Here is a 26,167-nt window from a genome sequence, read left to right on the forward strand (position 1 = left end):
CTCACAAGCTTCAGTTAGCCCACCTATTGTTATAAATGAAAGTAAAACGGAGTCATTGCGATTGACAGAATCGCCAACGAGTCTTAAAATTGAACATTTTAAAAAGGGACCATCAGTGACAGTAAAATATGAAAATGACAGGGTGTTTCACAAATCAAAAGTAAGAGGAGGGCGGGACTGACGGTGGGCGTGGCCAAACTGTATGTTTGGCTGCACCGCAGCGCATACACAATGGCTGCTGGAAAGAGGGGAAAGCAAACAATTTTCAGGCCCGCCGAGTCCAGCAAAAAATATGAGAAAAAAATTATTAAAAATTCGGAAAATAGTTGAAACTCAAGAAAAACACCGTAGAAAGGATGTTAACGCTTCTGCGGTGAGTTTGACGTGTGTTAACTAAATTGTTACTGTCTGCTTGAATTAAAATATCGGGGTTATTCAAATTATGAGAGAGGGGTGAGCTAGGGAAAAAAGTTTGTGTTAATCAGCGCCCAGTTTAGGACCGGAGAGAAAAGCAGCGGAAGACATAAATATAAAGAAAATTAAAATAAATTGTGCCATTAGTTTGTGTCAAGTCACGTTGCATGCAAACGAATGTCAACACTCGGGGGAAGCGACAGAGTCGTGAAAAGTTGTAAAAAACTTTTAAAATCTTGCTTAGTTTAAGTTTTTATCTGAATATAATAACAACCGCGCTACGAGGGTAGCCGAAGCAAACGCACGCGCATTTTAATGCTATACAAATGATTATAAAAAGCATGCTGCGAACACGCCGCTTTAATTTTGACATGTATGTGCACGCGAAACGACTGTAAACATGCTGTTATCGATGGTAGCAGGTTTGCATGTTCGAAAAGTTCATTTAAAGAGAAAAACGTTAGTGCATTATAATTTTTAGGCTAATTAAAACCATAAGAGGTTACGTTATCGCACGAATTATTGTCATCGGTATTGTAGTAGACCGTGGCAGAGTTGATAGGCTAAAAGAGGTGCGATGTAGCTAAAACGCCTGAAGTAGGCTATCGAAGTGGAGAAGTTGCTTGTCAATATCATAAACAACCAAAATGGAGGGAGACGTGTAGAGAAACTAATTAGGCGATGTTAAACATTCTCTGTCGACACCACTCATCAGTCTATGCTTCACTGCCAAAGAGTTCCTAAACTTTAAACCAATGGATATATAGTGAGGTCTGAAATTGCTGCTGTTTGAGTTCTAATTCGGTTCCTTCATGACGCGGGCTTGTGGCGTTCTTGTGTAGGTTGCGCCGTTGAATATTGGTCGGTAAATAACCATTTGGCATGCAGCGGTGCAAGAGTAGCACTTTCTGATTGACACTGATTTCACAATGTCTTGTAAGCAAATGTATAGTCATGTAGCCATATAGTAAGCATCACGCCGCCATCGCTGCACGCTTGCAGTGATGCATATAATCTGGTAAGGAGAGATAGCATATGTTCACTTGTGCGCGAGATCAGAGTCCTAGGCTACTTGTGAGACCACTCAAATTGATTGACAATCTCTGAGCGGAATCTGTGAGTTAGACTATAGACTGGCGGTTTGCAAAATGATTCCTATTTGGTTTGTGGTGGATTCTTTTGTGTCTCATCCATAAGTTTGTCTTGTGTTAGCGTTTCTTGTGTAGCCTTGTTTTCTGATGGATGTAGCCCTAGTTTCTTAATTATAATAATATTTAATTGGAAATTCATGGCCAATTAAAGTTATCATGAGGTTCTTCAAACCCAAAGTATGTGCCATCCTCTATCTTTCCGCACCATATTGTTACTTGTGACTATAGTTTGAGTTAGATAACTCCGGCTTCTCTATAGAGCTTAGGGTATGGCAGAGTCGCTGTAGGTCTGAAGGAGTATAATGAGACCTATGGGTTCTTAAAGAGACAGAGGCACCTTCATGTTTCCCATCTCCTACCCTTGAATGATTAGTTCATCATTGTTAACAGATTGTGAAGTGCCACTTTTATTTCATAGTCTTATTTAACCACAACACATTTGGTCTGGTTCCCTGTTTTTGCATGAGTCTCTTGCATGAAACTCTTTGTTAATATGAATTTCTATGTAAAGAAAAGAAGTGTTAGATTGACATAGATTGTTCAAATAAAAGATGTAATTCAGGATGCAGGCTGGATTGTGGCTCTGTTGTAATGAACAGTTTCTGCTTTAAAAATGTTGAATTGCATACACAGTTTTTAAAGGTCATTTGTAAATCACAACAAATAATTATTGTGACCAAAATTAATCATTTAATGGTTGTCTTTGCTTTTTTTGTTTTTCAAATTTACAAGTGAAGAAATATACATATTTAAGACATATCATTAACTCCATATTGATATGATGTATATTTAAAGGATTTTTTTAAAGTATTTGTGCTATTGATGTTGTTAGGAACATTATCAGGTGATATTTAGATTGTAAACATAGCCTATATTTAGGTTTAAATTACATTTTGTGTTTGAAAGCTCTACTTTTTGCCCAGGCATCATATCTGTTATTTGCCATTGAGTTATATTGTATCATACTTAATTGATAGGCAATGTGTCTAATACCAGCAGACCTGTTTAATATTGATGGTTCTGTTATAAAGAACATTTTACAATAATCTGTTCTTATTAAAATAAATGGTTATGGGTGAAGATGATAGCTGTAGCATAACGTTGGTTTTGAGAGACTAATTTTTACCTAAATGCTCCCTAATTTTCAAATAAATCATACTCTGCAATATTCTACATGAAAGGGTTAGTTGCTGCATAGATGTATTGTATGTTGAGAAGTGTAAACCTTATAAATGTTTGTCAGAAGTAGAGGCACACTGATCACCTTTCTTGCCTTCATGGGATTGGAAACTTGTGCATGGTGTTTTAGAAATGTGTACGCGAATGGTCTAGAACCAAACCTATGACCATTCCATTTTCTTTTTACAAAAACATTTCAAACTATTAATATATAATGTTTTAATTTTGTCAAAATAAAGTTAATACTGATGTTTTACAGTATGTGACATTTTAAGGATTTAATGAACAATAAATTGAAAGATTATTTGCAAGAACTGTACCTGAAACAATGTATGTATAGAGAGCTCCTCTTCTCAGCCAACATGCATCAGCATGATGCATACACTTGCTAAATTACATTTAGGACTACATGACTAAATAAAATCACTGATTTGGTTAAGCCTATTTGAAAATTATTGTTCAGATTGTAAATTATTGACATCATTTAAGAATAAATACATAATTTACGTCAACAATTCAAGAGCCAGAAACATTAATGTGTTGGGAATACAAAACACTCTTCAGACACATAATGCCTTTCTGTAAATGTAGTTGTTAATTTTGTGTCTAAAAAAATATAGAGATTACATTTATGTATGAATTTAAGAAATCATTTTCTCCTATTTTGTTCTTTTATAACGGCTTCATGGTAACTCATAAAATCGTATCTATTTGCCATAATTTCAAACACATTAGTTTATTGAAATACCATAAGGCATATACTTATCCAACACGTAAACTCAAATCTAAGTTGTGTATTAGGTTCAAAGAAACTAACTCTGTAAAGGTTACTCAAGAATAATGGTCAGTAACCAAAATACATCCACTGCATTACCGTCAGGGCTTTACTGGGCCTGCATCTGTTTTGTAATCTGAGTTTTACATTATTCTGAATACGTCACAACGATTCCCATCAGCCAGTGAGTTTCAGTGTATGGGAAAATAAGTGCTGTCCTGGGCAAGCTTTTCCCAAAATTCATATGATTCACCATTAACCCCCAAACTTACCTACAGCTGGCTCTGATGATGCGCTGGTGTCTGTGATGTGTTTTCTTATGCTTGGTGTGCTTATCTTCTACATTGTTATTCACCACATTCCTGTAACCACCACATGACAGTAAGGTGACTGGCTAGAGACCACATTAAGTCACATTTCACGATGTAAATATCTTACTCCACTCTCCTCTGTGTCCCACTTTGATGCTGTTTTTTTTTTCTGTCCCCTATTTTTTTCCTACATGTCCAATGTCTGTCCATGACCCCTGACTCCATTATGTCCATTTGTCCCACTCCTCACTCTAGGTCGTTGGCTCCTTGCGGTGTTGAGAGTTTAGGGTCACTTTCACTCTCAGCATTGGGGCACAGTGCATGCGACCACCCGGCCAGCCTGCCCTAAGTTGCCATGGCCACAGTCACCCCTGGCGACTGCCCTCACGCCACAGACCGAGCCAGGGTGAGGAGGAGGAGGGTGGAGGGCAAAGGGAGGAAGAACTTTCCATGCCAGCTGTGTGAGAAAGCCTTCAACAGTGTGGAGAAGCTCAAGGTGCACTCGTACTCACACACTGGCGAGAGACCGTACAGCTGTACTCACACCGACTGCACCAAGGCCTTTGTCTCCAAGTACAAACTGTTACGGTAGGATTGAAAATTGTATATATTGTATATACATATCTGTGTAGATATTTTGAAAATAGTTGTCTATGTCCATCATGCCTAGTTGGGCACAATCAGAGTTCCATACATTTAATACCTTCTTATACTTTACCAGTTTGCCCTCTCATTTACATTTACTGGTTTACATATTTTTTAGACTATATAATAGTAATTATAAACACATGTATTTGGGAAATTAACCCATATGCATCCTTTATCACAATGAACACAACTGCAATCCAAAGTACTGGAAAACTTAGAGTGCAGTCTTGAGGTCACTGAGTTTAAACTGGGGTCATTGAGTTTAATGTTTCTATCCCAAGGCACATGGCCACACACTCACCAGAGAAGACCCACAAGTGCACTTACTGTGAGAAGATGTTCCACCGCAAGGACCACCTGAAGAACCACCTACACACACACGACCCCAACAAGGAGGCCTTCACCTGCGACGAGTGTGGCAAGAGCTACAACACCAAGCTGGGCTTCAAGCGCCACCTGGCCCTGCATGCGGCCCACAGCGGTGACTTGACCTGCCAGGTGTGCCTCCAGCCGTACCCCAACACTGCCCTGTTACTAGAGCACCTGCGCGGCCACGCCGGCAAAAGCTCGTCGGCTGCCAAGGAGAAGCGGCACCAGTGTGAGCACTGTGAGCGCCGCTTCTACACGCGCAAGGACGTGCGCCGCCACATGGTGGTGCACACGGGTCGCAAGGATTTCCTGTGCCAGTACTGCGCCCAGCGCTTCGGCCGCAAGGACCACCTGACACGCCACGTGAAGAAGAGCCACGCCCCCGAGCTGCTGCTGGCCGTCAAGGCCGAGCCGGTGGAGCTGGAGCCAATCGCCTGCCAGCTGCCGGCTGCCCCCTGCGAGATGGGTAGTGGCGCCGTGAAGGATGAGTTGTCTCTCCTCAGCGGTGGTTTGTTTGGCCCCTCCCCCCCACTGACTCTGCGCTACCCGTTGGGCCCCGCCTCCTACTCGCCTCCTCCGCCCTTGAGGGCGGAGCTAGAGACCTACCTGCTGGAGCTGCAAGGGCACTTACCTTCTGAGCCCGCCCACTTGGAAGACACACCCTTGCCCAAGATCAGCAGCGCTGCCACGGCGACCAGTGATACATTTGGCTCTTCCTCGCTGGAGTTCTCACAGCTCTTCAATTTCCTGCCTCTCAACGGTCCCTGCTACAGCCAGGCAGCTGGGTCAGCGCTTGGGCTCTCCTACCCAGTAGAGGAGGGGCTGTCGCTGGCTCCACCCATCTCCCAGGATCCCCTACACTCACTCTCCTCTACTTACACCCCGGGTCTCAGCACACATGCACAAACACACTCGGCCAGCCTTAGCACAACCACCACCCTGCCTCGCTTCCACCAGGCTTTCCAGTAACACACACACACACACACACACACACAGCCTCACTTCAATACTGTTATGTAAACCTACAAACATTACCAGTCAAAGACCAGTCCTGATGCCAGTAACACATGATATGTCATCACAGATATACCATATATATAGAGATTTATTCTGTGTTTATCAGATATTACTCACAAAGACCTTCACAAACACATCCTCTCAAACCTGTATTATACATTTGCCCACATCAGCTCATGCCTCGCACACAATGCCTTGAATGACAACATGTTTCACCCCTACTGCTCCCCATATCTAAGATGGCATGGCTCATTGCCGACTGGCCCACTGCCAGAGAGGGAAGGCGGGATTAGAAAATGTGGTTGCAGTGAAGTGTTTCTCTGATAGAATCAACGTAGACTAGCTTTTTATCTTTTAAAGAGATGTTTCCATTTAGCACTTTGAACTTTTAGTGATGTGAGCTCCATCACAGCTAACCAATTTAATATTTTTCCTTTGTTTGTTTTCTTTTTTTGCTTTTTTGTTTCTTTGTATGTGAGTGATTAACTCAGATGTTGTTTGGTACTGAAAGCCAGGCGTTTGATTGACAGTTCTGATTTCTACAAAAGCCAAAGCTGACCAACCCCCAGAGCCGGAGAGGACCTGCTTACGATACTCAGCCCTCTCTCCGTCTCCTCTCCTCTCATTATTTCACACCTCCTCTTTTCCTCCTCCCTCTCCTTCCCTCCTCTCTTGTTGGCCTCTTGGCCATCTCTCTCGATGCTGCTGCTCAGACTAGTAGAAAAGGACGTTGTTCTGCTTCTGTTCACAACCAACAAAGGGAAAATAGAACAGACATTTTACTTCAAATCACACACACAAGAACTGAAACTGGAGTGAGTTTTTAACCAGTACTTAAATGTTTTGCACATATCTCTTCAGTAGACAGCAAATGGCACACACACACACATACACACACATAGTTGTCTTATCCACAAAGGGAATTATTTTCTGAAGGAAACCATACTCACAGTTATGAATTCTGTTGCACTGACAAGGGGAATCAATTCAGAAATGAAACAATATATCTGTATGTCTTCAGGACTGACAGTAATGGTCCTGACTGACGATTCCTCTCCACTCTCCGTGATAGACAGCAACAGCTCTACTACACAATCGGCACAGTTGAGTACAACTTTTAGCTTAGAGCAGAACAGTGTGTCGCGGGATGTTTTAGTGTCTGAAATGGGAGATGAAAAAACATTTAAGTTGTAAACCTGCTGGAAGAGGTTGTGTGTGAGCGTTTATGTACATCTGTGTGAGCGTGTGTTTGAACAGTTGATCTGAAATGAAATGTTTGATAAGCCTCTATATTGGGCAGTTTTCAATATAGCACTTTCAGAAAATCGAATGCCTTTTTTATTCAACATTTTTTTTTTTGTCTATTATGCCTAAAGGTTTAGATGTCATATTTAGCTAGAGGGATGTTACCGTGTATATGCTATGTGCTAAACGTATGTGTTTTTTTTACAGGTACAGCTCTTACAGTGTTAGACTCATTTTGCTTTACTTGCACAAAATGTCTGTGTCTCTCAGTGAAGTGAGCGTGACAGGACCGACAGCTCTAGCCCTGGGATGTGTTCACACACGCACGCATGCACACACATCCATACATGGGGAAATATCCATGACGCTTCTTCATTATTAATCAATACCTCTTGGAATTAATTGAGTGTTAATTATCAAACCTAAATTGAAATTTGGATGCTATTGCATCATGTCAGTCTACTATGTTTTTTTTTTTATTGAATTAATAAGGATGGGCCTGAAGCCATTAAACTTTTAATTAAAAAAAGTTTTAGAAAAAGCTTCAGGAACCCCTTACAAGTACTGCAAAAGCCTACCCTAGCAGTTTTGCTGCAGTGACAAAAAGCTGGAATTTGATTGGCATTGTCTGTTTTCCTGTTTCTCTTTTATGAGAGACACAGACCTTAGCAATTCGTCCTCTCAGTTTTCAGTGGTACCGGTGTGTGTGTGTGTGCGTAAGTGTATGTATGCGTAAGTGTATGTATGCAAAACACTTCTGCAATATCTCTGTTTTGGATCAAGCTGCTAATGGACACTCCTCCTTAACCTCCTGAAGGTGCTACAGACCTCTCGTATCTCTTTTTTTTTATTTCACAAGAATCTCAAACTGTGCTAAAGGTCAGTGTGTCTGTGTGTGTGTGTGTGAGTGAGTGAGAGTGTGTGTGTGTGTGTGTGTGTTAGGGTTTGTGTGTCTGTTGTACTGTGACTTGTAATTTAGTGCCGTTCTCTCACACACCTGCCTGCTTGGGAGCTCTGCATTACCATGGCAATGGGCAGAGAAAGGCACTCTGATCTCTTACCTTTGCTATCAGCCTGAAGAGGAGAGGCTATCAGAGGATGCAGAGGGAGAGGAGAGGAGGATGCTGCTGGCGAAGAATAGTGGGAGAAATGAGGAAAAAAGCAGATGGCATTCCAGCCATGAAGTTGCTATCATTGGTGCATTGTTGCAGTTGTCGTGGTCTACTTGTAATCTGTAATAATGTTTTTTTTGTTTTGTTTCTTTGATGTCTATCATATTTCAGTAATGCCATCCTGTGACAATGAACTTCTGTTGCTAATCATGTATATTTTACTTAAATGTATTTTACAAACTACTGTTGTATTTGTATGAATATAGGCCGTATGATTCATATATATATATAAAAATATATATAAATATATCTATGTGTGCGAGAGTGTGTATGAGTGTGTGTGTGTGCGAGAGTGTGAAAGTGTGTAAGGTAGAACTCAACGCTGCAGTCTCTGCTGGAGTTTCTCCCGGTGACATCATCCAAAGAGACGGTTATTTATTGGCTGGCTAGGTGAGCCAGGAGTGGGTTCTGACAAGTGATTGTCTGGCAAGGAGAGAGCCAGAGGTGTGTTTTGACAGATGATTTGTTGGCTGGGTGAACCAGGTGTGTGTTTCGACCTTTGCTGCTATGTGAGGAGAGCTGCAGCCTCCAGTCCAGTGTTACTGTCTACAGTGTACTGAAACTCAATAAACATACAGAAGGATTATAATGCCTGCCTATGTGTGTAGTACTTACCTTTTCAGGTGTGTGCTTCAGAGTTCAAGAAACTTGGTGTAAAATATTAGTGACGTATTTCATATACCACTTTTAAACATTAGTTTCAAATATCTCTTCATTCATGAGTCTGGGTAGTCTATGGTCCGATGATGTAATGATCAGAGGCACGCTATCACATGGGATGATGTAATTGGATGAAATGAGCGTGCATATATCAAGTCATGTGACGGTGACAGTGAACTCCACACAAATGAGCAAGTTTAGTAACACCATTGAGCGCTTCAGTCAATAATGCCATCTCCAATTCCAGTTACGCGGTTACTTCCTAGAGACTTTCTGCTATCGGTGGAGCTAGGGGCGTGCAGCAGCCCACTGATCAAGTATGCCGCCGGATCCACGTTAGCGGTTCCAACAAACACGTTCCGCAACAAAGTTACCAGCAGACTCTGGTCGTCCGTAATCGACTGGAGCGAGCTCCACAGTTTAGTGCCTCTTGGGTCTGGTGGTTTCGGTTCAGTTTACAAAGCTCTGTACTTTGACGAAACCGTCGCCGTCAAAAAGGTGAAGAGATGTACAAAGAACAAGCTGGCGTCCAGGCAGAGTTTTTGGGCAGAACTGAATGCCGCGCACCTGCGCCACAAAAACCTTGTCCGAGTAATTGCGGCCACCACATACATTCCAGCTGATCAAGAGAACGCTGATAACATTGGTACGATAATAATGGAATTTGCTGGAAGCAGGGATCTGCAGCATATTATCTACGGGAGTCTGGAGCCACTGGTAGAAAGCAGGTGCATGAAATACGCAATCGACATCGCTCGAGGTCTAGAGTATCTGCATGCACACAGCATAGTACACCTAGATGTGAAGCCTGCCAACGTGATCGTTTCCGATACCGACGTGTGCAGACTGGCTGACTTCGGTTGTTCGCTAAAGCTTGAGAGTTCCGGAGAACTGAGTCCTCTCATAAACCACCTTGGTGGCACATATACACACCGGGCGCCCGAACTGTTGAAAGGTGAAGAAGTTACCTTGAAAGCTGACGTATACTCCTTTGGCATCTCGCTGTGGCAGCTCATCGCCTGTGATCTGCCGTATCAAGGTGACCGCCAGTGCATCCTTTACGCGGTTGTTGCTTATGATTTACGGCCACCAGTTAATGGGAATCTGTTTAGAGACTCGACTTTCGGACAGACGTCGAAAGCTCTTCTGATCAGGTGCTGGAGCGCCAACCCAAACCAAAGACCAACTGCTGAGCAACTTGTGACAGAGCTGAAAAAGATGCAAGGCTGAAGAATTCCCCCACCTCACGCACGAACGTGCAACATTGCATACAAATGCCTTCCACCGAAATGGGATGACGAAATATTAATAAATAAAATATCATTTTGCGAAGGGATTTCATGACAAATATAGCAGGTTATTTCCCTATCTTAAAAAAAAATTCTGCAGAAACTGTTTTACCTGTTTTGTAGGCGTCACTAAACTTCCCAGGCTGTTGGCCACTAGAGCGCGCCATTGACTTTGCACTCGTGTTAAATGTTTCAGCTGCTTAACTTTTACAATGTATGCACAACTGTATGTATTTTAAGGGTATTGATTAAAAATATTTTAAAATCACACTCACCTTACCTTCTTTGACACAGACATGGCATAGAAGTCTGCGACACACGCCAATCTCCAACAACTCATTGGTGCATGGCGTTTCAGTCAGTAATTGTAAGCAAAACATTTTCATATCACTGATATAGGAGAGGCGTAGGATATACCAGGGCTGCTTAGCCTTTTAATGAGAGAACATTTCAAGTATATGTGCTCCAAAACAATAGGTGGCGACATGGGCTACCAACGTATGAATTTTCACCAAAGCAATCATCGACGAAAAGATGTGAAAGGTCGTGTGGTCCCCGGATGAGGGCTATATAATCCTGATCAGGCCTGTACAGGGTCCTTTCTACCGAATTTGTGAGGAGGACTGGGTTTGCCGCTTCCTGACTCACCGCTGTTCGCTACGAAATCTGACGAATAAGTCGGTCAGGAAAATAGAAATATGGTGAGAATAAAATGTGATTTTAATTGTTTTAAATCGTCAACGGTTTGGTATGCCTTTGCAACTGTAGAGTAACCATTTCCTTTAAGGCTACCTTTAACGGAGGCACGTGCTAGCTAGTCCGCAAACAACTCTATTTACGCGCCATCATGTTAAACACTCTTCAGGTTTTTATGTTCTGATTGTGCCGAAATGCTACAGGGTCGAGTTAACTACCTTTCAGGCGTAACTATGTTCAGTATGGATATCCATGCAGAGTCTTATTTCAGGCATCTTTTCCTTCAAACAGCCATCTTTATTAAGGCGTCCTATTCTTTAAACATCTTCATCTGTTAAATTCTAGGCTTACAAGGATACTGGCAAGGCTCCCGTGGAGGCCGAAGTGGCTATTCACCGTATCAGGATCACTCTGACCAGTCGCAACGTCAAGTCGCTGGAGAAAGGTAAAATACTTTATTAGTTAACGAAAGTTTGCTGCTCCGGCTATGAGGATGATATTTCTAGTATGAATTACTTTGATTTCACATACGCTATTCTGAGCCTTTGTAAAGTTTAGTTTCAGTGTGTCCTTTCATCATTGCGGTGCCTTTAATGAATCTGTTGCTCTTAACAGTGTGCGCGGATCTCATCCGAGGCGCCAAGGAGAAGAATCTGAAGGTGAAGGGACCGGTCCGTATGCCAACCAAGGTAACGCTACTGCTCCTTCTCACTTGTAGTACTTAAACTCTCGATGGATTAATGAACCATGTGCATCTGGTATTGGTGCATTATTAAAGTGCTGATTGACATGACTCAACTCGGGAGAATCATTTGAACCTTGAAAAATTATGTTGCATTGTATGCCATTAAGAATGTTGCAAAAAGTTCTTGAGCACTAAATTCCCCTTTTCGTTTTTGCAGACCCTGCGTATCACTACCCGCAAGACTCCTTGTGGTGAGGGTTCCAAGACTTGGGATAGGTTCCAGATGCGCATCCACAAGCGTCTGATAGACCTGCACAGTCCATCTGAGATTGTCAAGCAGATCACCAGCATCAGCATTGAGCCTGGTGTAGAAGTCGAGGTCACAATCGCCGACGCATAAACGGGACCAACATTGGGCTATTCCTTAACAAACATCAATAAAGGAAGAGGAAAATATCTGTCTGCTCAAGTTATTTTGATTGTGTTTATGAGTGATTGTTATCCAACATTATTAATAGGACATTTTGTGGAATAAGTTATTTAGGACCTGTTCTAATGTAGTGGTAGATCAGTCTCCATTGTGAGGTTAGCGCCTTGGGTTTAACATGGTTCAGTCCTATAGCTAGGGTTTTCCTGCTGTGCATGTTTTCAAGCTTTCCCTGTGTCCTTTTGACTGTTTAAATGTGGTGCTTGACACCTTAATTGACGTTTTTAAGTGCATTACCTCAGATGTGCTTAGAAATGGGATGGAATACATGCACAGCAGGATAGACTTGGGAGCAGCGCTGATCTGAAATAATGGAAAGGTTTAAGTGGTGGCCTGCGATTACTTAAACCTCCAATGAACACCTTTTGCAAAGGGTCATGTGGGAACTGCAACTGAAAAAAAATAATTGTAATGATTTTTAAAACCTACAGTGCTATATTGTGCAATGGTTAAAGATGGACAGATGTTCAGTATTGTGGAACGTCGACGTTAATGACTCCGATTCATAGCATGCCCAAGTCATTTGGGTATCTGTTTTCTAGAGTAGATTGTTTCATAATTGTATCTTAAAAGGTTACAATGACACTATCAATTTGTCACATCTAGCCCTGTCTGGAGCCTCTGAATGGCTTCTATCCAGGCAGGTGAATTTGTAACTTATTTCAAACCTGACACTTGTTGGGAGTTACAAAGTTTGGAAGGTGCAGTGTAATAGAATGTGAGTAGCTTGTGTTCTGGACAAAGATTTCAGGTGTCATATGAGTCTTAAAGCAACACTTTTCAAACTGTCATTTAGTTACTTCTAAAACTGGAGTGTGCCCAACCTAAAGTCACTGGTGCTCATTTTTATGCTTTAATGTAAGAGCACAAGGTCGGTCTCAGGCATTTGAAATTATTCAAAGGGACAAGACTGTATTTTCATTAACTTATAACTTGACTGGGCCCTCATGGTACTCAGCTTGTACCGGGTTAGTTATACACAGGGTATTAAAGCAGCAATAAGGAGGTCTGTTCCAAAACTAACAAGCTAACTACCTATAAGGCATGCAAACACCACCAACAGCCCAGTAAATACTGATAGAAGTTTGCCAAGACATAAACTTTTGGCAGTATAGCTGACAATGCCATGATGTAAAAGCTTTTATCCATTTTTGCAGGGTGTTCCAGCCCGTAACATAGGGCACATCCTGGACGGCTAGTGGGAAAGACAGGTGATGTATCTGTCTTTCACGTGACCATATGCTATCAACATTATTTGAGGATGGTATAACAAAACTAGTTGCCAATAAAACTACACCTCGAAAACTGTCTAATTGTTGCATAGGGTTACTTTAAATAGAAATATCCTTACCAAGAAACATTGTTTATTCCTAGTGGTGTTTGACTATTAAAATAATGACTACGGCATCACCCGTTGATTGGTGCATTGATTTACCCAGGTGGGAGCGCTAATGAGTTTGATTAGCTAGATTGGGTGGCCTACCTAAAGAGAATTGGAATAGTGGATTTGGTGGAGTATGCCTCTTGACTCAGTTTGATGACAGAGAACTGCTGAAATTTAAGGGCTTGAGTGTTTTTTGTATACATATTTATACACAGCCCTGTGTATTTGCCGTGTCTAGAATCTGAGTGTATTGTATCCTCCATTTTTGGGATTACCATCAAGCGAGTATTGCTAGTGCCTGGTAAATTCACAGCAAACAAAGAAATAACCACAGCATTTTGCATGCAGTCATTCTAGATTGAGAGCTGCTGTGATTTTCATTCAAAAAGTCATGACGGCAGTTATCGATTTGACAAATGATGGAAACATCGTCTAGGCAATGGAGTCTACCTGCAACTATTTGCATGCATGTGAGCCATGCCACAAAGATTTACCAGAACTCTCCGGCATCTCCTTCATAGCCTCTGCCGGTACCGGGCTTTGCTCATCACTATGACACCCAAGGTCAAGTCTGAATTACTGTACTTGTTAAAGGAAATCAAACATTGCAATGGAAATTAATGATTTTTTTTTTTTTGTTAAAGCACCATCGAGTCAGTCTCCCCTTGTCAGCCTAATTTTATTTTCATAGAGTGAAGTGCCTGATGGTCCAGAGCAGCAACAACTCCAGGTGTATTTGAGGGTGAGACCTTTCTCTAAAGCAGAGCTGAACAGTGGTGAGGATCAGGTGTGTGCATATACTTACGTTCACACATTATTTGAGGTAATGCCATCCTGGAGCTAACATTGCCCTCAGATCTCAATGGCTTTGTGGCGGCTCTCTTTCAGGGCTGTATTGTGCTGGAGGATTCTGAGACTGCTGTTCTTCATGCTCCCGAAAGGCTCTGCCTCCATGTAAAACAGTGAAAAAGGCATTGGCCAATCAATGCACCTCCTTTCTAGTATAAGGTTAGAGAGATATTGACCGTGTGCTTTAAACAACATATCTATATGTGTTTGCTCCAGATCTTTGGGTCTGAGGTGGGCCAAGCAGAAGTCTTTGATGGCACCATTAGGTCTCAGGTGCAGGATTTTCTGCAAGAGAAAAATTCATTGCGTGCGTGCGTGCGTGGTCTGATGTGGAGCCACAGAGGACTAGCAGGTCTAGAAGCAGCTGTTCATCATCTTTCTCCAGTTTGTCTTTTTCTGGCATCTCGTATGACCAGATGAGTAATAACGGCTTCAAGAATTGTTCTGTTTTCTCTACAATATATATATTTAACATTTGTATGTCACTAGTTTTTAACTCCATTTGCTGTGGGCATGGGGCTACTCCTTGTTCCTCTAACTGGCCTGTTCTCAACTCTCCTGCTGGTGGTCAATCAGGCTTTTTTGTGTGACCTCACCGGCTCCGAGAGGTGCAACAAAACAAAGACGTTCGGGGAGCGTCTGAAGAAGGCTGGAAACAACACCTCTCTGCTCACCCTCGGGAATGCATCACAGCGCTGAGAAGCCACAATAACATACGCATTGCTTACATCTCTTCACTAATGGCCCAGCTTGATCTTAACATCTGCATCTGTTTAATTCTAGGCTTACAAGGATACTGGCAAGGCTCCCGTGGAGGCAGAAGTGGCTATTCACCGTATCAGGATCACCAGTCACAACGTCAAGTCGCTGGAGAAAGGTAAAATACTTTATTAGTTAACGAAAGTTTGCTGCTCCGGCAATGAGGATGATATTTCTAGTATGAATTACTTTGATTTCACGTACGCTATTCTGAGCCTTTGTAAAGTTAAGTTTCAGTGTGTCCTTTCATCATTGCGGTGCCTTTAATGAATCTCTTGCCCTAAACCGTGTGCGCGGCTCTCATCCGTGGCACTAAGGAGAAGAATCTGAAGGTGAAGGGACCTGTCCGTATGCCAACCAAGGTAACGATACTGCTCCGCATCACTTGTAGTACTGTAACTCTCTAGATGGATTAATGAAACTTGTGCATCTGGTATTGGTGCATTATTAAAGTGCTGATTGACATGACTCAACTCAGGAGATTCATTTGAACTCAAAACATTGTGTTGCAGTGAAATGTAATGCCATTATGTTGCACTGTATGCTATTATGAATGCTGCAAAAAGTTCTTGAGCACTGAATTCCCTTTTCTTTTTCTTTGCACAGACCATGCGTATCACTACCCGCATGACTCCTTGTGGTGAGGGTTCCAAGACTTGGGATAGGTTCCGGATGCGCATCCGCAAGCGTCTGATTGACCTGCACAGTCCATCAGAGATTGTCACGCAGATCACCAGCATCAGCATTGAGCCTAGTGTAGAACTCGGTCACAATCGCCTACGCATAAACGGGACCAACATTGGACTTCCTTACCTAACATAAATAAAGGAAGAGGAAAATATCTGGCTGCTCAAGTTATTTTAATTGTGTTTTAGTGTGATCCAACATTATTAATAGGACATTTTGTGGAATAGTTGATTTAGGACCTGTTCTAATGTAGTGGTAGATCAGTCTCCATTGTGGGGTTAGGGCCTTGGGTTTTAACATGGTTCAGTCCTATATCCTGCTGTGCATGTTTTCAGTGTGTCTGAACACCCTTTGAAAACTCATGTGGGAACTGCATGTACAGCTGACATGTTAAAAAGGGAAATGGTATCTACTCAAATGTTAGGAAAATTGTAATGCTTTTTAAAACCTACAGTGGTATATTGTGGAATGGTTGAAAGATGGGACATCTGTTTCAGATGTTCAGTAAATGAATGAATAAGATTAATAGAATGTCCAAAACATTTGGGTATCTGTTTTCTAGAGTAGATTATGTTTAATTGTATCTTTAACGGTTACAATGACAAATTATCAATTTGTCACATCTAGCCCTGTCTGGAGCCTCTGAATGGCTTCCATCCAGGCAGGTGGATTTGTAACTTATTTCAAACCTGACCCTTGTTTGGAGTTACAAAGTTTGTAAGGTGCAGTGTAAAAGAATGTGAGTAGCTTGTGTTCTGGACAAAGATTTCAGGTGTCATATGAGCCTTAAAGCAACACTTTACAAACTGTCATCACTTAGTTACTTCTGAAACTTGTGTTTGCCCACCCTAAAAAGTCACTGGTACTCATTTTTATGACAATGTAAGAGCACAAGGTCGGTCTCAGGCATTTGCAATTATTCAACTCAACATTATAACTTGACTGTGGGTCCTCATGGTACTCAGCTTGTACCGGTTAGTTATACACAGGATATTAAAGCAGAAACTAGACGTAAAGCAAAGCATTACAAAATATGACCTTCAAACTCTTCAGTAGGTTTTGGCACAGAATGAGTCATGGTTGTCAGTGTGTTTTTATGTGTTTTGTGTGTGTAAATTGGTTTGTGTTTCATTTTTATGTATTAAAGGAATTATTTGTGATAGATTTTGATTTTTGTGGATTGTTTTGGTATATTTTTCTTTTGCAATGTAGTTTGCTAAAACAGGTCACAGTGGATCCAGCGTCCACTCTATTTTCTCTGGATCAAACAATGTACGCAAGAGTTATGAGAGACTTTGTGTTTTGTGGCAAGCACTGGCAAGTTGGCAAAGTTTGAGAGTCTGCCACGCCCACACCTTCCGACTAATGAGAAAATCTTCTATAACTTTTAGTAGCCCATGGCTGAAGAGTAACCTGAAGAGTAACCTTCAAGGCCTTACCATTAAATTTGTCGGAGGAGTTCGATCAGATGCGAGGTGTGCAAACGCCGTCAAAACGCATCTTCCACTCAAAATGGATGACTTCCTGTGGACCTCCCCCCAGGAATCAATGGTTTCACGCTAATCTAGTGGAGCTACATGCCAACCAAATTTCGTGCACCCCGGTGTTTCAGTGTCTTGGGAATCGTTGACAGAAAATCGGCAAACAGAAAAAAAAAAAAAAAAAAAAACTCCGACTGAACCTATGACCTATGGCGCTCTCGCGCGGCGGTCTTAATAAGGAGGTCTGTTCCAAAACTAGCAAGCCAACTACTTAAAAGGCATGCAAACACAACAAACAGCCCAGTTAATACTGATGGAAGCCTGACAAGACACTAACTGATGTATTTTGGCAGTATAGCTGACAATGCCATGATGTAAAAGCTTTTCATCCATTTTTGCAGGGTGTTCCAGCCCGGAATACAAAACTACATTGGGCACATCCTGGACGGCTAGTGGGAAAGACAGGTGTTTTATCGGTTTTTCACGTGACCATATTCTATCAACATTATTTGAGGATGGTATACCAAAACTAGTTGCCAATAAAACTACACCTCAAAAACTGTCTAACTGTTGCATAGGGTTACTCTAAATAGAAATATCCTCAACGAGAAACATTGTTTATTCCTAGTGGTGTTTGACTATTAAAATAATGACTACGGCATCACCCGTTGATTGGTGCATTGATTTACCTGAGTTAACCCAGGTGGCAGCGCTAAAGAGTTTGATGAGCTAGGCGTTTGGATTGGTGGCCTACCTAAAGAGAATTGGAATGGTGGATTTGGTGGAGTAGCCTATGCCTCCTAACTCAGTTTGATGACAGAGAACTGCTGACATTTAAGGGCTTGAGTATTTTTTGTACATATTCATACACAGCCCTGTGTATTTGCCGTGTCTAGAATCTGAGTGTATTGTATCCTCCATTTTTGGGATTACCATCAAGCGAGTATTGCTAGTGCCTGGTAAATTCACAGCAAACAAACACATAACCACATAATTTTGCATGCAGTCACTCTAGATTAAGAGCTGCTGTGATTTTCTTTCAAATAGTCATGACGGCAGTTATCGATTTGACAAATGATGGAAACATCGTCGAGGCAATGGAGTCTACCTGCAACGACTTGCATGCATGTGAACCATGCCACAAAGATTTACCAGAACTCTCCGGCATCTCCTCCATAGCCTCTATGCAGGTACCGGGCTTTGCTCATCACTATGTCACCCAAGGTCAAGTCTGAACTACTGTACTTGTCAAAGGAAATCAAACAATGCTCTGGGAATGAATGGTTTTTTTTTTTATTAAATCACCATCAAGTCAGTCAGCCTTGCCTGGCAGAGTAGATGTGATGACCGGCTCTTTAGAATCGAGACTCTCACTATGTTTTCTTAGTGAAACAAATGATTAACGAGATTGAAATTCCAATCAATAGGGAATCCTGTTCCCTCGGTGTCCCCACTATCCAGAAGCCATTTTGCTTTAATTTTATTTCCATAGAGTGAAGTGCCTGACGGTCCAGAGCAGCAACAACTCCGGGTGTATTTGAGGGTGAGACCTTTCTCTAAAGCAGAGCTGAACAGTGGTGAGGATCAGGTACGTTCTCTTACGTTCACACATTATTTGAGGTAATGCCATCCTGGAGCTAACATTGCCCTCAGATCTCAATGGCTCCTTGGCGGCTCTCTTTCAGGGCTGTATTGTGCTGGAGGATTCTGAGACTGCTGTTCTTCATGCTCCCAAAGGCTCTGCCTCCATGAAAAACAGTGAAAAAGGCATTGGCCAATCAATGCACAAGTTCAGCTTCACGCAGGTATTCCTCCCTTCTAGTATAAGGTTAGAGAGATATTGCCCGTGTGCTTTAAACAACATATCTATATGTGTTTGCTCCAGATCTTTGGGTCTGAGGTGGGCCAAGCAGAAGTCTTTGATGGTACCGTTAGGTCTCAGGTGCAGGATTTTCTGCAAGGGAAAAATTCATTGTTATTCAGCTATGGTGTAACCAATGCAGGCAAGACCCACACTATACAGGGTAAGCTGGAAATCCGCTTTAGTGTTAAATGTCCCATTAGACACACTGTTTGCATAATGATAATAAATAGTTTGCTGTGTTTCTCACAGGCTCAGCCAAGGACCCTGGTATTTTGCCTCGGGCTTTGGATATTGTGTTCAGGCACATCAGTGGGCGCCAGTATGCGCTCATGGACCTGAGGCCGTATCTTGGAAGCAGTGTTCAGAGGCTCGATGCAGACCAGTTGAAGACGGAGAAGCTCCAAAAAGCTGTTCTGTTCAGCCTTCTACGAGAGGTTTATTGCTGATTCACACAATGCCCTTGAATGCACACTTGATATTCATGCAGAACTGTGGCTGTGTGTATTGTACAGTGTGTGTGTGTGTGTGTGTGTGTGTGTGTGTGTGTGTGTGTGTGTGTGTGTGTGTGTGTGTGTGTGTGTGTGTAGTCTGATGTGGAGCCACAGAGGACTAGCAGGTCTAGAAGCAGCTCTTCATCATCTGTCTCCAGTTTGTCTTTTTCTGGCATCTCATATGACCAGACGGGTAATAACGGCTTCAAGAATTGTTCTGTTTTCTCTACAATATATATATTAAATATTTGTATGTGACTAGCTTTTAACTCCCTTTGCTTTGTTTCTTCTTTGGTTTCTAGAATCTTCTGTGGAGGATCTGCATGTCCAGTACTGTGTGTGGGTGGCCTACTATGAGATTTATAATGAGCAGGTCTATGACTTACTGCAGCCACAGACCTCAAAGACCAAGAAGCGCTCCTCATTGCGTGTGTGTGATGAAAGCAATGGCAACTCTTATGTCCGAGGTGTCTGCAAGCCTTACACATTACACATTTGTATACGTTTGATTGCAAAGATTATTCCATTAGATTTCGGCAATTAATTGGTGTATGTGTGTGTCTTGCAGATCTTAGATGGGTAAACATCCATAATTCCGATGAGGCGTGCCGGGTTCTACGCGTTGGGAATAAGAACCGCAGTGCTGCTTCTACGAAGATGAACCAGTCTTCCAGTAGAAGGTACAACACCACATGCCTCTCTCAAACTCTTGTGTAGTTCTTCTTGAAACACTGTTTTATGTACAGTACCATTGATGAATTGCCTTAAATCACTCTTAATTTAGCTCCTGTTTTGCTTTTCATCCTCAGCCACAGTATTTTTACCATGAAACTTCTGCGACTTGATGGAACGGATGTCCAAGGAATATCTGAGTGAGTATGCATCTGCGGGGGGGTTAATGCCCGGGCCTGGGCATGGAGCTACTCCTGGTTCCTCTAACTGGCCTGTTCTCAACCCTACTCCTGGTTCCTCTAACTGGCCTGTTCTCAACCCTCCTCCGGGTGGTCCATCAGGCTCTCTCTGTGTGACCTCGCCGGCTCCGAGAGGTGCAACAAAACCAAGACGTTCGGGGAGCGTCTGAAGGAGGCCGGAAACATCAACACCTCTCTGCTCACCCTCGGGAAATGCATCGCAGCGCTGAGAAGCCACAATAACGGGTATTCACACGCATTGCTCACCACTCTTTTCTAATGGCCCAGCTTGATCTTCAGATTTTCTTTAAAAAAGGAGTGTGAGGTACTGTGCCGTGTGTTTTTAGAATATATTCTGAGATCATTGCGCACAGCTGAGTATTTGCTCCTTCCATTCACTGTCTGCCTGGTGTATGTTGGTTGGACATGGTCTTCAGGGTGAAGAGCAGCTATGTCCCTTTCCGAGAGAGCAAGCTGACACGGCTCTTCCAGGGTGTGTTCTGTGGGAGGGGGAAGGCCTCCATGATCGTCAACATCAACCAGTGTGCTTCCACCTATGACGAGACCCTCAATGTTATGAAGTTCTCTGCTGTCGCTCAGCAGGTATGTCACGAGAGATATGGTGCACGGGTTAGATTCTTACATGCTACGTTTGATTCCCATGTGATATCGATGACTGATGACTTTCCCGGTTGTCACTGTATTGCAGGTAGTCCAAGTGATTCAGCCTCGTTCTCTTGAGTCTCTGGCTCCACGGCTAGTTGGACGCGATGGCAAACCGTTGGTGAAAAATGGGGTGATTGACCAGCAGGCTGTGGATGACTACCTATCAGAGGAAGAGCTCCTGGATGGGGACGATGAGGCAGATATGTCTATCCTTCCTCAGGAGGTAACTCCCCACACGGCCATACAGTTGCACACACGCCTTTTGTTTCAGGAGCTGATAATTGGGTGGGGGGTGGACTCCACCCACTTATCATTAAGAAAAAATGCTAAAAAGAGGGTATCGGGGTGGAGAGAGGCTGGGTACCATTGGCTGTACCATAGATATCTATAATAAAGGCTAGATATCCTGCCTGCGTTTCTGGCCGACGGAGCCGAATGTCCGCACATTTCGGCCATTTTGAGGACAGTATAGCTCACTCCCCCTTAACATTGTGTTGGAAGTGGTACTTTTTAAGTAACCAGAACTTGCTCAATTTTCAACCGATTTTCAAACGGGTTGGTTTGTTATAAACGTAAGATATTTCTTATGGCACTACGTACTTATGAAGAATAATAAACATGGGTTTTCATATGAAAATAACATTGACAGGTCTCGTTTCAAGGGAGTGTTCAATAGAGCAGGTTGCACAAAATTCTGGCATCTTCATTGGCAATAAAGTCAGCAATTTCCTGTCGAAATCATAATGTAAGATGTTTAACAAACCAACCCGATTGGAAATCATGTGCAACTTCAGTTTTATTATGTGCAACTTAAGTTATATTGAAAAGAAAGAACAATTATGCCTCGCCAATTGATGTAAAATGACTGATACACAATAGCCGTGATACACAATTAAGCTGCACATTTCAACATGTTCAAGCATCCAGAATTATTACCAAGGTAATGACGATTGTAAATCAAGTCATTTGTAAATCCGTCAAAAACGTCCGCGAGATAAGAGTGTAAACTATTGTGAAGATCACTGACGTTACCTAACGTACCACTGATCCCTACCGGAAGTATACTGTCCTCAAAATGGCCTCCTGTGCGGACGTTCAAGAGACTGCCGTTGCACCCCCTTGGGCTGTACGCCTCCTTTGGCATTGTCCTCAGTCCTCCAGCTCATGACCTGGAAGTCATTTGAAGTGTGAGTCATGAAGGATGTCTAATTTCTCTATTTGCTGCCAAAGGAGACGAGGATGGAACCTAATGAGGGAGGAGAAACAAGAGAATCCAATGCAGAAGTCTTTATAGAGACCGGTCTTGTGTTTATGCTTACAAGGTGTTGTGTGTCATGTTGGAGGCGGTAGGCAAAGATTTCGGAATGGGTGAGATATAGCCTCACATCTGTCAACCTATAATAAGATGTGGTGATTTATGAAAAAAAAAAAATGATCAAAAACTATAATGGAGTTGCCTACAGGATCGTGTTTAAACAACAATACATTCATACAATGTCATGAGCTCAGCTGTCAGATAATTGTAGTGGTTTTTAACAGCTGTAGTGCTAGGCCTTCTATGTAGGTTGGTATTCTCTGCAATTTCCAAAGACTTTGATGAAAAGTAGGCCTAATGTTTTTAAAGGTCTGTTTATATGAACAATATTTGCTGGTGTGTCATCCTGTCTTATAACTTGTATTCAACTCTACTCTGTTTAGCCTAGTTTATGGATTTAAATGGAGACCTCAGCAATTGTATTGTTAGCATTTGCCATAATGGGCAAAGTAAATGATGATGATGAATAATGAAATAATTTGTATACCTGTGTTAACGTAGGTACAAATTGCAACAAGCTACATGGTTATTTGTTGCCTCGCCGATGACTTGCATCCAGGAGAATGAATATTCTATCTGCATGTCTGTTCTAGATACCTCCATCCTGTCATTCCTTCACATTTTATATTAGAGGGAGGGGGCTAGGGCGTAAGGGAGGAAGTGAGGATTGATGAATAAAGGGAATAGGAATTGCACTCTGAATATCATGATGTACTCTACGTCAGCATCTGTCTTACAAGGCTCAGGATTTTAAACAGTAGATTGTGTTGAGTCATTTTCATTCCATAAAATGCAGATTCAATTTTTTTTTTTTTAAGAAATTGGAAATACCAGTATTTATGTGGTTCATTACAGTTGAGTCATCTAATTTAGTTTACAGCTCAAAACACACATTCGAAGGTGCACTTACACTTTAGGGTTTTGCCTTTTGATACTACTTTTGAAGCCCTCTTCAAACCTACTTGTTTGTTTTCCTCGCTAGTCTTCTCATTCTCTTGTCTGTCCATCCTGGTTTTGAAGGAGCTGCTAGGCATAGTGGAGACTCTACGGACCAAGCTGCTTGCAGAACGTAGGAAGAACCTCGTGCAAGAGATTCAGATCCGCAAAGAGATGGGAGATGCTATGCTGCAACAACTCATGGACAGTGAGGAGCAACACAGGTGTGTGTGTGTGTGTGTGTGTGTGTGTGTGTGTGTGTGTGTGTGTGTGTGTGTGTGTGTGTGATTCTCAGCAGTTTAAGGGCTTGCTTTTTTTTTCTGCTCTCACCTCAAGGGGCCAATTTTACAAAGGGTCTTAAATTAATAATTAACAAAAAATGTATCTGTCGTGTTCTCACATGATCAGGTGTTCCAAATGAATCAGGCAGGGTAATTACTCAAGAGATGCTTAAATGTTAGTCGTATTATCTGTGATTAGATGACAATTAAAAGGTTTAGAAATCCATCGGGCATGGCTGGGTAGTTGACCAAATTGATTCATTGCGAATACTCAAGTGGGATTCAAATAATCACAGCTAGGAGTAATCACCTTGAAGTTTTAGTGATTTAAAATTTCGTAATGCCATAGGATTTCAAAAGGATAATTTCACTGGCTTCTGAACCTTACAATTCACAAATACTGAAATGATAAAAGTAAACATTTCACTGTTTCTTTACGGACATGTTGGCAACGTATCGACAGCAGTTTAGGCTTCATTCTGTACTCACACAGCAGGGTTATAGCGTACAGGTCTCGCTCACCCAATAGAATTAAGGGTTATAGTGTACAGGTCTCTCTCACCCAATAGAATGAGGGGTTATAGCATACAGGTCTCCCTCAACCAATAGAATGAGGGCCCATGCTGCAGGTGATTTTCATTTTGAACCCTGACCAACGTGTGATTAGCCAAAACAGACATGGACAGCTAAACAGGTGATGGTCAGTTTTAAATAAGCACTCCCTGCTGTTTAGCTGTGCGCACCACCATTCTGGCTCAAAGTGTTGAATGGAACAGTGTACTTGACTTGTGTCTGCTTTCCCCATCTGGTGTTAGTCGACAGATAGCAGTGTTGAAGCAGGGTTATGAGGAGAAGCTGGACAACACGTTTGAGCTGTACAAGGACGCCCTCAAAGAACACGCCTACCAGTGTGCTGTGGAGAGACTGGAGGAGGACTACATCCCCATTGAGGAGTACAACACCGCGCAGAAGGTAACACATACACACAGGCATGTCACCATGGAAACCTATTGAAGCGGATTTGTTTCGTGCTCACTGGGTCTGAATGGATTCCAATCAGGAGCTGAAGACCAGGCTGAGCGAGGTAGAGGAGAAACTGCGACGTTCTGAATCCGGTTCCACCCACGGTTCTCCCTTCTCTCCCACTCAAGAGTGTTCCACCCAGACAGTGCATGAAGAGTGCCCTACTCAAGATGCAGGTGTGTATAGCTGTACAAACTGTAGTGGAGTCAAACCCCCAAAGACCCTCTCTGCTGTGTGGGCAACTTGTACAGGATCTGTGCATAGTCACTCATAGACCCTCTGTTTCAGATGCCGAGAGATCCAAACGCCTCTACAAGGAAAAATGTGCCGTGGAGAAACTGTGCTGTGAAAAGCAAGAGGTGGTGGGGGGGAGAAGAGTTGAAATGAGATTCATTTAGACCAGTGTTCTGAGATATTAGATTTTTGGTTTCCCCCTGTCAATTCTGTCTTGACGTTTTCTTCCTTGTACTTTCTCAGCTAATTGTGGCCCTGGAGAGTAGGATCTCTGAGCTGAATGACACGCTGCAAGAGGCAGGCGAGAGCTATATGGAAAAGCTCTCTCTGGTTCAAACATTACAGAACAAACTGACGTATCAGGTAAGGTTTTAAAAAAAAAAAAAAAAAAAATTATCCTACGTTGATGAATCTTTGGTGTTTTTAAAGATTTGTCATTTTTAATAAAGTGCTCCCATTTGTTATTTTCCAGGAGAGGGAGACTGAGCACCTGCAGAGTGATGTCACAGAGAAGGAGGCAGTGTTGACCTCTCTGAGGGAGGAGCTTGCCAAGCTGTCCCAGACTCCCGAGGAGACGCCCAGGCCGCGGCGAGGCCTTCTGGCCAACATTAAAGAGTCTGTGACATCGCCACGCGCTGGAACCCTCTGCCGCACCCTCAAACGCTCTGTCAGGACCACTCCATCACTGAAGAAGAAGCCTGTCTGATCCGCTTGTACACTGCTGTTTTACTTGGGGAGTGCATTTGAATTGGAATAGGCTTTTATTTACTATATAAATGTTTTTTTAATAAATTGTTGGTCTTAAAATTTACATTGGATGTGTGTTTAATTAAAAAAAACTTTTCACATGATATTGGGGCATAATGGCTGTGTTTGTTTGCTGAATGACACCCCTGCAACCACTGTTCTCAGAAAGAAGACAAATGTAATGTTTCTTTGATAAAAGGGAAGACTTTTTAATAGCATTATTCAAATTTTAAATAAACATTAAGCAGAGAGTTATTAAATATAGAATAATGTAAAACTGACAGGTTTTTATTTCTCACTGTGCTTGCTAGTCTAGTTAGGCTATTTTGGATCTCCAAAGTCTAATTGTGATATGTGCTGTTCTGTTACTAGATACCACCATTGTAACAAGCAGAACCTCAGAAATATAAAAATTTTAAATTTAAAAAAAAAAGGTATGGT

General features: G+C 42.3%; 4 protein-coding genes across 4 annotated transcripts; all 4 read left to right on the top strand.

The window, feature by feature from the left end:
* Window positions 1–247: 247 nt before the first annotated feature.
* Window positions 248–6,016, top strand: plag1 (pleiomorphic adenoma gene 1). Its single transcript, XM_080855734.1, has 3 exons — window positions 248–373; window positions 4,086–4,418; window positions 4,760–6,016. The coding sequence occupies exons 2-3, from the start codon at window positions 4,186–4,188 to the stop codon at window positions 5,814–5,816; spliced, it is 1,290 nt and encodes a 429-aa protein (XP_080711860.1). The 5' UTR covers window positions 248–373; window positions 4,086–4,185; the 3' UTR covers window positions 5,817–6,016.
* Window positions 6,017–9,169: 3,153 nt separating this feature from the next.
* Window positions 9,170–10,171, top strand: mos (v-mos Moloney murine sarcoma viral oncogene homolog; the record flags this gene model as incomplete). The annotated part of the gene is made up of 1 exon (XM_080855226.1): window positions 9,170–10,171. The coding sequence occupies one exon, from the start codon at window positions 9,170–9,172 to the stop codon at window positions 10,169–10,171; it is 1,002 nt and encodes a 333-aa protein (XP_080711352.1).
* A 622-nt stretch (window positions 10,172–10,793) lies between these two features.
* On the top strand, window positions 10,794–12,067 carry rps20 (ribosomal protein S20). Its single transcript, XM_080855348.1, has 4 exons — window positions 10,794–10,931; window positions 11,272–11,371; window positions 11,542–11,615; window positions 11,829–12,067. The coding sequence occupies exons 1-4, from the start codon at window positions 10,929–10,931 to the stop codon at window positions 12,009–12,011; spliced, it is 360 nt and encodes a 119-aa protein (XP_080711474.1). The 5' UTR covers window positions 10,794–10,928; the 3' UTR covers window positions 12,012–12,067.
* A 6,240-nt stretch (window positions 12,068–18,307) lies between these two features.
* Window positions 18,308–25,685, top strand: LOC308378498 (kinesin-like protein KIF20A; the record flags this gene model as incomplete). Its single annotated transcript, XM_080855438.1, has 18 exons — window positions 18,308–18,448; window positions 18,751–18,846; window positions 18,944–19,063; window positions 19,144–19,282; window positions 19,372–19,556; window positions 19,710–19,806; window positions 19,916–20,080; window positions 20,182–20,293; window positions 20,423–20,485; window positions 20,627–20,770; window positions 20,962–21,127; window positions 21,234–21,413; window positions 23,526–23,665; window positions 24,538–24,694; window positions 24,783–24,921; window positions 25,034–25,104; window positions 25,223–25,342; window positions 25,452–25,685. 18 exons carry the CDS (start codon window positions 18,308–18,310, stop codon window positions 25,683–25,685), a joined length of 2,469 nt encoding a protein of 822 aa, XP_080711564.1.
* Between the last annotated feature and the right edge of the window lie 482 nt (window positions 25,686–26,167).

Source organism: Sprattus sprattus (assembly GCF_963457725.1).
Source record: "Sprattus sprattus genome assembly, chromosome: 17".
NCBI classification, from domain to species: Eukaryota; Metazoa; Chordata; class Actinopteri; order Clupeiformes; family Clupeidae; genus Sprattus; species Sprattus sprattus.